We start from the raw sequence: 12,043 nt of genomic DNA, 5'->3' as shown, positions 1-12,043 counted from the left end.
GTCACTTTTATTCACCACAATTCTCAACACATGTTACCCTTCTTTTACCATAAAAAATCAAGCTCATGTTTCTCATAAAATTTGACCTTGACGCTATAAAAATATGTAGCTGACTTGACCGAAAGTTGGTACCAAGTTGACTTACCCAATGTACCAAATGGAAAGTTTTTTACTATCAATTTAAGTATAAATATATAATTCTATAAGAGTCCTAATTCTTAAGTCATATTTGGTACTATAATTGATGCAGAAATCAAGATAATTTCAAGGTCATTTATCAATTTGTATTTGTACATTTTTTTTTTTAATTATCAAACTTGGCATGCTCTTTTAACTAACCTCAGCTTTATCGATAAATTCATATGTCTTTAATGAAATAGTGCATTCAACAAAACACACAAAATTATCAAATAAACAAAATTTTCACACTTGCCTGTTTTCTTTTAATAGTGTCAATAAATGGCACAAAGAAATGTGTAATATTCTTGAATGGTGTTGTAACTATAATGATGATGAGTGTATTTGCAGATCTATATAAAGGTAAAGGTAAGTACAGCACCAAACTTTGAATGGAAACACAAAAAATCTACTTGGAGGCAAACTATTTACAGAAAGAATCAAAACTAGGCCTTTCAACTTAAAAATTGTCAAATGTGAAAATTATATAATTAAAATATATCATAAATTGTAGAACTTGAACCTTTTTGAAATAAACACACTATTTTTTGTAATTTCCATCCACTATTTCTTTTAATAAATATGTATGACTTTTGATAAGTCACTTTTAATGCCATTTAAATAATTCCTCTAACTATGAAATGAAAGTTGTGAGAGGAATTACTTGGTTTGTATATGTGTCCCTGTATAATCCCTAACCACCAAATCTACCTCCTTTATCTAACCTACTCCTCACAAAACCTTTGGTAAATTTTTTTATCGTTGTTAATATTTCTTATTTTGTTTAGTAATCTGGACTAAAATATTTAAACATGTTTAAAATTCGAATATTAACCCTTTTTTAAACGAGATAACACAAATCTAGGAAACCTGTATAATTCTGTATAGCTTCTAGAGATGTTATTGTAAGAAATAACAATAGAGGTTGTTTATGAAGATCCTCTCCAATTTCCCAATTTACAATTGTTTGTTTAGTTTGTGACATTGAATGAACTTTGTGCACCTACAGAGAGTTTTGCGTCAACAGAATTTATACATCTGTAAAATAAATAAATATATTTGGTAATAGAGACAGAAAACAGACAAATTCACAAGACAGACTGCCATGTCCATCATATAACTTTTATTATATCCCCTTTTTAGACTTGAAAACTTGTGACATAAACATGTTCACCAACTCTTGTATAAATACCTAATTTAATGTTAAACTTATCACATTATTTTTTTTATGGTAAATTATCCACATTGACTTCTGGCACAGTAGATATCACAAACAATTCAGTAAGGTAGAAAATATAAGGTATAAAAATAGGTTTAAAAAACAAGTTTGATTCACATCCAAGGAAATCTTACAAAAGTGTGACATTTTGAGTTTTAATAACAAGTGTACATCTGCCCTGCAGTTTATATCTGACATTAAAATAAACATTTCATATAAAGGTATGTACAGAATGAATAGAATTTACAGCTAAAACAATCAATTACAACTACATTCACCCAGCATAATTGATTATTAAAACACCCAAATAGTTGGTATTTATAACGATGGGTCTATATTGTGTACATCAAATATTTTCATTTATCACAAGTTCTCTTTTATTTATGATTTTCTACATCCTGATATTGTATTTTAAAGGTTCTAATGTTTTGTTTCCTCATTCTGACAGACTGACAGCTTCGTTGAGGAAAGACGCTAACTGTAATAAATGACTGCGTTTGGATCCTGCCGCGGTGGATGCTGCTGGTTCACGGCCACAATATCTACAACAATAATAAACAAATAATTGATCGGCCACAATATCTACAACAATAATTAACAAATAATTCATAGTTTGTTCTTTCATAAAATCAGATGACAACATTTCTTTTTTAATATTTTAAAATGTGGCAATTAAAAATGATCATATTACATTATTATATTGAAGATGTGTTTAAATGAAATAAAAGTAACTTACTCAATAGAAGCATCTGCCATATCAAGTTTAGTTAGGACAGTCCTGATTCTGGGCTCTACATAAAACCAGGCTCCCATATTTTTGTGTTCCTCCTGTACCCAGTTAATGCTGGCCTTGGGATACTTCTGTATTTCTTCCTTCACAAGATCAAATGGGAACGGTGAAATCTGCAAAATATACAAGATGAAATGGGAACGGTGAAATCTGCAAAATATACAAGATCAAATGGGAACGGTGAAATCTGGAAAATATACAAAATCAAATGGGAACGGTGAAATCTGCAAAATATACTAGATCAAACGGGAACATTGAAATCTGTAAAATATAATGTCAAGGTCAAATGTGAATGGTGAAATCTGGAAATGATACTGTCAAACTTGTCTTTCAATACATCAGGCACTATTTCAAACACTGGTAAAATCTGAAATACTAGTAATGTAGTGTTCTAGCTGGAATCTGAGGGAAGGGAGAGCAGTCTAGTGACAAGAGTACTTTTGCATGGTGATCATTTTCATGGTTAATTCGTTATATTGATAACATGTGAAGTTCTCTGTACCTTTTTTTTCTTTAATCCAATCACAACTTCCTTCTTAAGAAAAATAGGTAGGATGCCAGAAATTTATTGAAATTTTAAATCATTTTCCTTATAACATGTTAATCAGCATTTTAACATGCATTAACAGCATTCAAAAGTAACCTGATACAATAAGAAGCATGCATAGCTTTTGTTCATTCTAAATTGATAATTCATAGTATTACTCAAAATTTGTCAAATCTATATTGGGCCAATGAGGACACTGTCTGCATTAATGCACCAAACTGCTTATTGATAGTTAAATATCTACCTTTCACAAGATCAAATGAAAAAGAAGAAATATTGAAGAGGGGCGTAAAGGGGGGGGGGTATCTGCACGGAAGAACGCGAAATAAAATTGCCACTTCACGATGAACGAACAATTAAAAATGCCTTGCACGTTGATCTTTTTACCGATTTCACAAAACACAGTGAATAACGAACCCTTTTCATGGCTGCACGTGAAACTAGAGGCTCTAAAGAGCCTGTGTCGCTCACCTTGGTCTTGTGCATATTAAACAATGGACACAGATAAATTCATGATATAACTGTGTTTTGGTGATAGTGATGTGTTTGTAGATCTTACTTTACTGAACATTCTTGTTGCTACAATTATCTCTATCGATAATGAACTTAGCCCAGTAATTACAGTGGAAAATATTTTCTTAAAAATTAACAAAAATTTATGAAAAATGTTAAAAATTAACTATAAAGGGCAATAACTCCTTAAGGGGTCAATTGACTATTTTGGTCATGTAAACTTATTTGTAGATCTTATTTTGCTGAACGTTATTGCTGTATACAGTTTATCTCTATCTATAATAATATTCAAGATAATAACAAAAAACGGCAAAATTTCCTTAAAATTACCAATTCAGGACAGTAACCTAACAACAGGTTATCCGATCCATGTGAAAACATCAGGGCAGATAGATCTTGACCTGATAAACAATTAAACCCTGTCAGATTTTCTCTTAATGCTTCGGTTTTTGAGTTATAAGCCAAAAACTGCATTTTACCCCTATGTTCTATTATTAGCCGTGGCAGCCATTTTGGTTGATTGTCCAGGTTACGTCACACATTTTTTAAACAAGTTACCCTAATGATGACTGTGGCCAAGTTTAGTTTAATTTGGCCCAGTAGTTTCAAAGAAGAAGATTTTTGTAAAAGATTACTAAGATTTACGAAAAAATGGTTAAAAATTGACTGTAAAGGGCAATAACTCCTATAGGGGTCAACTGACCATTTTGGTCATGCTGACTTATTTGTAAATCTTACTTTGCTGAACATTATTGTTGTTTACAGTTTATCTCTATCTATAATAATATTCAAGATAATAACCAAAAACAGCAAAATTTCCTTAAAATTACCAATTCAGGGGCAGCAACCCAACAACAGGTTGTCCGATTCATCTGAAAATTTCTGGACAGATAGATTTTGACCTGATAAACACTTTCACCGCATGTCAGATTTGCTCTAAATGCTTTGGTTTTTGAGTTATAAGCCAAAAACTGCATTTTACCCCTATGTTCTATTTTTAGCCATGGCGGCCATCTTGGTTGGTTGACCGAGTCACGCCACACATTTTTTAAACTAGATATCCCAAAGATGATTGTGGCCAAGTTTGGATTAATTTGGCCCAGTAGTTTCAGAGGAGAAGATTTTTGTAAAAGATTACTAAGATTTAGGAAAAATGGTTAAAAATTGACTATAAAGGTCAATAACTCCTAAAGGGGTCAACTGACCATTTTGGTCATGTTGACTTATTTGTAAATCTTACTTTGCTGAACATTATTGCTGTTTACAGTTTATCTCTATCTATAATAATATTCAAGATAATAGCCAAAAACAGCAAAAATTACCTAAAATTACCAGTTCAGGGGCAGCAACCCAATAACGGGTTGTCGAATTCATCTGAAAATTTGAGGGCAGATAGATCTTGACCTGATAAACAATTTTACCCCATGTCAGATTTGCTCTTAATGCTTTGGTTTTTGAGTTATAAGCCAAAAACTGCATTTTACCCCTATGTTCTATTTTTAGCCATGGCGGCCATCTTGGTTGGTTGGCCGGGTCATGCCACACATTTTTGAAACTAGATACCCCAATGATGATTGTGGCCAAGTTTGGTTTAATTTGGCCCAGTAGTTTCAGAGGAGAAGATTTTTGTAAAAGTTAACGACAACGGACGACGACGGACGCCAAGTGATGGGAAAAGCTCACTTGGCCCTTCGGGCCAGGTGAGCTAATAAAAATGGCAAAACACGTTGCACGAAAATAACACTTTACCACCCTCATTGAAGACAGATGTTCTATTTATAGTAAAAGCAGACATGTTGTTTGGTAGACTAGATAATCTGAAGTTGGGTTTTTTAACTTCACATGTAGAAAATTAGGGCCAACTGTTTCAATGATTTCCAGTAAGACTATCTTATTAAAACTCAATGGACTGAAGTATGACAAGCATGACAATCTGGGGCCTAAAATGTAGGAGCTTGGTTTACTGCAGGTTAAAAAAATTTCAGCAGAGTAAAATAAAATGATCTCTTTAGATCGAAATGTTGACATTCTACCTCAACTATCTGAAAGGGGTATTAAGCTTGTTAGTTTCACCAATGTAGAATATATAATCTTTTCTCAACACCAGTATTGGGTAGGTGATAAAGCTATGTTTTATTACCTGTTCAATTCTTGCAATAGCTATTTGATCATTTAATTCCTTCTTCTCTCGTTCATAGATCAGATCATAATAGACTTTGCCACTACAGAAGATCAACTTCTTTACACCAGCAGCATTCTGTGTAGCAGCTCCTGACTCTGGTATAACTCGACGAAATTTACTTCCTTCATTCATATCATCAAAGCTAGAAATGGCATCCTTATGTCGTAGCAAACTTTTGGGTGACATGACAATAAGCTAAAAATAATATTGTTATTAATATTTGAAAGAAGTTTTTATATTGGCTGGCCAATGTCTATATCAATTTTCAATTCGGTAAGAATACATTTCCAAACTAATTAACACTGTTTTGACTGAATGCTACTTATCAGTTAAAGGGCTTGTGGGTCTAAATCATTTTTTTTTCCTAACATAGGATTTCTCTATATTTTTTCATAAATGAACTTTATCATGTACTTAATAGAAAAATGGAATAAAAATATGGGGTCACCGTTCATTTAAGCTCACAATATGCCTTCGAAAGAAGCATACATTTTTATTAATGTTCTTTTTTTCTGTTGATCTAATAGGAGAAATAAAGGTAATATCGAACTAAAAAAAGAACTTAATTACAGAAATCGCTAAAATTTTACAATTATTTAGTTTATGTAAAGCTTATTTGAAAACAATAATAAAAAATATAGGTCACCGATGAGTTTAAAAAGTTGTTTAAATTTAAATGCCAAAAAATGGCATTTTTACACCAAAGGGAGATAATTTGGAGCTTTTTCAATGATAAAAACATTTTAAAAGTCATCTGGGGCCAAACCTAATCAATTTCTTTATTTGATTTTTGTACCATATCATAAAGTAATAACTCATAGTGTAATAAATAAAATTTGTAATGAAAAAACAAATGTTTAATTTTTAGCCAAAATTTTTGTACCCGCGAGCCTCCTTAAGATGTAATTTAATGCTCTTCAACATTTGTGATATTTTATATTGTATAAATCACATTTGTTTGTAAACCATGATTTAATATAGAAATTAATGTCAGTTTATTTATTGTAAGATTTGTGTTGACTTCTAAATTGCCTCTGGACTTACTGGTCGTCTAAATGGTAAAAGTATCTGCCTCCTCATTGCATGGAAGAAATTAGCTGGAGTTGTAAAGTTGCATACAAACCAGTTAATTTCATGAGATTGCTGTGTTACAAAATCTTCATTTTCAGGCTGAAACATAAAATTTATAAAAAATTCAGTAACTGTCATTTGAATGTGTAGCAACATTTATAAATGATGTAACCCTAATAGCTATAACACTATATATTATCAAAAATAGTGTTTGTCTTTCTGTTGCCATTGCAAATTATATTTCTCAACTGTATAATAACTGTTGATATTGGAAAAATATTGTAACTCACCAGAAAACAGGAGAATTTGATTTTTCCATGTTTTGTTGTACACAGATCAAACTAATTCTGTCTTCCTACAAAACTTGTTTGTGATGTCCTTTTTATTGACTATCATTTTTTTAAAATTTATACATAAAGTTTGCAATGCCTCTGTCAGATTCACATATTAACTATGAGCTCACATTCTTTTTAACTTTTGTGACTGTTGAGACACTACTCCCTTGTTAGAGGGCAAACCTGACTTCAGTTTACCAAATAAGACTAGTGAATCTATACTTACAGGGAAATAGACACTACTCCCTTGTTAGAGGGCTAACCTGACTTCAGTTTACCAAATAAGACTAGTGAATCTATACTTACAGGGAAATAGACACTACTCCCTTGTTAGAGGGCAAACCTGACTTCAGTTTACCAAATAAGACTAGTGAATCTATACTTACAGGGAAATAGACACTACTCCCTTGTTAGAGGGCTAACCTGACTTCAGTTTACCAAATAAGACTAGTGAATCTATACTTACAGGGAAATAGACACTACTCCCTTGTTAGAGATCCAACCTGACTTCAGTTTACCAAATAAGACTAGTGAATCTATACTTACAGGGAAATAGACACTACTCCCTTGTTAGAGGGCTAACCTGACTTCAGTTTACCAAATAAGACTAGTGAATCTATACTTACAGGGAAATAGACACTACTCCCTTGTTAGAGATCCAACCTGACTTCAGTTTACCAAATAAGACTAGTGAATCTATACTTACAGGGAAATAGACACTACTCCCTTGTTAGAGGGCTAACCTGACTTCAGTTTACCAAATAAGACTAGTGAATCTATACTTACAGGGAAATAGACACTACTCCCTTGTTAGAGGGCCAACCTGACTTCAGTTTACCAAATAAGACTAGTGAATCTATACTTACAGGGAAATAGACACTACTCCCTTGTTAGAGGGCTAACCTGACTTCAGTTTACCAAATAAGACTAGTGAATCTATACTTACAGGGAAATAGACACTACTCCCTTGTTAGAGGGCCAACCTGACTTCAGTTTACCAAATAAGACTAGTGAATCTATACTTACAGGGAAATAGTCACTACTCCCTTGTTAGAGGGCCAACCTGACTTCAGTTTACCAAATAAGACTAGTGAATCTATACTTACAGGGAAATAGACCCTTCTCCCTTGTTAGAGGGCAAACCTGACTTCAGTTTACCAAATAAGACTAGTGAATCTATACTTACAGGGAAATAGACACTACTCCCTTGTTAGAGGGCCAACCTGACTTCAGTTTACCAAATAAGACTAGTGAATCTATACTTACAGGGAAATAGACACTACTCCCTTGTTAGAGGGCTAACCTGACTTCAGTTTACCAAATAAGACTAGTGAATCTATACTTACAGGGAAATAGACACTACTCCCTTGTTAGAGGGCCAACCTGACTTCAGTTTACCAAATAAGACTAGTGAATCTATACTTACAGGGAAATAGTCTCCATCATCATTAGACATTTGAAGGAACCTTTCTAATCTGCCACTGGAATGTTCTGGTCCCTACAATCAAAATCACAAACTTAAATGTAGATAATAATGACAATGCTTACAAGGAGTAAATATTCTCAAAATTGCATAATATTTTCGTTAGTAATTACAATAGACATTTCATTATATATTTTTTTAAATTCTGATGAAAATGATATGAGCAATATAGCTCCCCAGCTGTTGTGTACTGTGTAATACAATTCAAGGTGTGTGTGAGGAAGCTGCAACACCCTTATGTAACCTTATGTCAAATAAAATGACTGTATAGTATATACTTCTGCCTAGCAAAACAATCTCGTTAAACTTTATTTTCTATTTTTTTATTTCCAACAATTAAAATATATACACAACATACATAATACATGTAAGATATATACCATGTTATTATCATAAATAAATTATAATTGGAAATATTTGACAAGTTCAAAAATTATAAAAATATAAAGTTATGCCACTTACCATGCCATCATAACCATGTGGTAACAGTAAAGTGATGCCACTTTCTCTTGTCCATTTGTCTTTGCCACTGCTAATAAACTGATCAATTATACATTGTGCTGTGTTGGCGAAATCCCCAAACTGAGCCTCCCATATCACCAATGTATAAGGATTCTCCAAGGAATAGCCTAATTCAAATCCTGAAAATAATATCATCTTGGTTATACATATTTCTTGATGTATATTTTTGGTGAAATTTGATTTGACAACATATCAAAGTTTATTACACAGTATTGTAAGCAAAAAGGCACATCTCTTTGAAGTCTCACCACTCCTCACTATCCACTATCAGTTTGAAAAAAAATAGAGTAACTTCTACATAAGATTCTGAAGGAATGTCAGCCCTGTGAACTTTTTTTATAATCAAACTTTGTACCTTTTATGATGTTGGTTGAAATTATCACCATCATTTATTCAAGGGAAACATGATGAAAAGAGTGTGCTATCTAAAAAATTTTAATTTTTTGTTTGTTTGATGTTTTACCAATATATTTTATAGTTACAGTGGCAGCCATGTTGAGTACCATCTTCATGTTCACCCATTTATCTATTTGATGTTTTACCAATATAGTTACAGTGGCAGCCATGTTGAGTACCATCTTCATGTTCATCCATGTATCTATTTGATGTTTTACCAATATAGTTACAGTGGCAGCCATGTTGAGTACCATCTTCATGTTCACCCATGTATCTATTTGATGTTTTACCAATATATTTTATAGTTACAGTGGCAGCCATGTTGAGTACCATCTTCATGTTCACCCATGTATCTATTTGATGTTTTACCAATATATTTTATAGTTACAGTGGCAGCCATGTTGAGTACCATCTTCATGTTCACCCATGTATCTATTTGATGTTTTACCAATATATTTTATAGTTACAGTGGCAGCCATGTTGAGTACCATCTTCATGTTCACCCATGTATCTATTTGATGTTTTACCAATATATTTTATAGTTACAGTGGCAGCCATGTTGAGTACCATCTTCATGTTCACCCATGTATCTATTTGATGTTTTACCAATATATTTTATAGTTACAGTGGCAGCCATGTTGAGTACCATCTTCATGTTCACCCATGTATCTATTTGATGTTTTACCATGTATAAAGGGACATGAATCAAGAATAGTGAAAATGACACCATCCAAATTTGAACTTGATTTGTGTTTTGTGGTAATAAGCATTTTGTATACATTTCATGACATTTGTTTAGTTTAGTTTAGTTTATTAAAGAAAACTCAGCCGCAGAAACAATATTGCTCAAAAACATTCAGAGCCTTTTGCAACCCTTCTGCCGACTTTGCAAAAATAATAGTGTCGTCGGCGTACAGAAGAATAAATAACTTGATATACAAATCAAGATTCTCTGTAAATTTGTCATTCATAAATGTTAGACCTTCAACAAAGTTTTCATCCAGATATTCCTCCAAGTCATTCAGGTATAAGGCAAAGAGAAAAGGTGACATTTTTTCTCCCTGTCTTACACCTACCTCACACGGGAAAAAATCTGTTTTTAGTTCTCCATTTTTAACACAAGACTTAATATCCGTATACATGCTCAATATAACTTTAAACATTTTCCCACCAATGTTATATTTTAATAATTTTTGCCATAGTCCCACCCTCCACACTGTATCAAAAGCTTTTTTAAAATCTACAAAAGCGCAAAATAATTTCTTTCCCGAACTCAAATATAGTGAAATTAAAGCATGCATGATAAACATACTATCTTGGACAGAATACCCCTTACGAAAACCACCCTGGGCATCAGTTATAATCCCGATCTCGTCTGACAGAGCATTAAGTCTTGAATTAAGTATAGAGGTGAACACTTTTCCTAAATTCGATGTAAGACAAATAGCTCGGTAATTATCCAAATTATTTGGATCCCCCTTGTTTTTAAATAACGGCTTAATGATACCAATAAGCCATGATTTGGGAACGATTCCAGAATCAAACACTAAATTGAATAACTTAGTGTAAATAGGCAAAAATTGATTCACCGTGCTTTTTATATATTCGTTGACAATCCCATCTTCCCCTGGGGCTTTGCCACTACATAATTTTTTAACAGCTGACAATATTTCGTCCTCTGTAATTTCCGGATCTATAATTTCAATAACCCCCTGACTTTTTATACTATTAACTAAATCCTCAAAATCAATATCATCATCTGGAACATCGCTCTTATTTAATGACTTACAATACTCATATAATTGATCAATAGTAATTTGGATATCTTTATCAGACCCCCCTCTATCCAATCTTTTCAAGATTTTCCAAAATTTACCAGAATCTTTTTTCGAAAGTTTACGCATGTCAGATTCTAGTGCATGTTGAAAACTCTCAAAACTTTTATTCATTTCAGCTCTGTAAACTTTCCCTCACTTTTTCATCTCATCTCGGTTCGCTTTATTTTTATTAAAACTGTAACGGTTTTTCGCTTTGTATACACAATGTACAGCTAACAATTCTTCCATATAACAAATGTAGTTGACCCATTGCTAATAGTTTAAGAAAAACAGACCAAAACACAATAAAGTTAACAGAGCAATGAACCGTGAAAATGAGGTCAAGGTCAAATAAAACCTGCGTAACTGAAATATAGATCATAAAATACTTCCATACAGCAAATATAGTTGACCTATTGCATATAGTATTAGAAAAAAAGACAAACAATCAAAGTCTTTACTTTGACCACTGCACCATGAAAATGAAGTCAAAAACTTAACTATAACCACTGAACCATGAAAATGAGGTCAAGGTCAGATGACACCTCCCGTTAGACATTTACACCTTACAGTCCTTCCATATACCGAATATACTAGACCTATTGCTTATAGTATCTGAGATATGGACTTGACCACCAAAACTTAACCTTGTTCACTGATCCATGAAATGAGGTCGAGGTCAAGTGAAAACTGTCTGACAGGCATGAGGACCTTGCAAGGTACACACATATCAAAGATAGTTATCTTATTACTTACAATAAGAGAGAATTTAATAAAGATTTTTTTTTCAAGTAGTCACTGAACCATGAAAATGAGGTCAAGGACATTGGACATGTGACTGACAGAAACTTCGTAACATGAGGCATCCATATACAAAGTATGGAGCATCCAGGTCTTCCACCTTCTAAAATATAAAGCTTTTAAGAAGTTAGCTAACGACGCCGCCGCCGGATCACTATCCCTATGTCGAGCTTTCTGCGACAAAAGTCGC

The 12,043-nt window shown here is 32.9% G+C and overlaps 1 protein-coding gene across 2 annotated transcripts in view; it reads right to left on the bottom strand.

Annotated features, from left to right (window-relative positions):
* Nucleotides 1-1,264: 1,264 nt before the first annotated feature.
* The window catches only part of LOC143046272 (2-oxoglutarate dehydrogenase complex component E1-like), a 61,204-nt gene continuing 50,425 nt past the window's right edge, over nt 1,265-12,043 (bottom strand). For both annotated transcript variants that reach the window (XM_076219353.1, XM_076219354.1), the window contains exons 15-20: nt 8,780-8,958; nt 8,261-8,332; nt 6,473-6,598; nt 5,387-5,623; nt 2,133-2,299; nt 1,265-1,938 (exon numbers count right to left, since the gene is read on the bottom strand). In XM_076219353.1, the coding sequence (XP_076075468.1) occupies nt 1,833-1,938; nt 2,133-2,299; nt 5,387-5,623; nt 6,473-6,598; nt 8,261-8,332; nt 8,780-8,958 (887 nt within the window). In that variant the 3' untranslated portion in view covers nt 1,265-1,832. The remainder of the gene's footprint in view (nt 1,939-2,132; nt 2,300-5,386; nt 5,624-6,472; nt 6,599-8,260; nt 8,333-8,779; nt 8,959-12,043) is intronic.

The sequence above is a fragment of the Mytilus galloprovincialis genome, chromosome 9, assembly GCF_965363235.1.
Source record: "Mytilus galloprovincialis chromosome 9, xbMytGall1.hap1.1, whole genome shotgun sequence".
Lineage (NCBI taxonomy): Eukaryota > Metazoa > Mollusca > Bivalvia > Mytilida > Mytilidae > Mytilus > Mytilus galloprovincialis.
The sequence above is the reverse complement of the archived record's forward strand: the minus strand, read 5'-3'. Positions and strand labels throughout refer to the sequence as shown.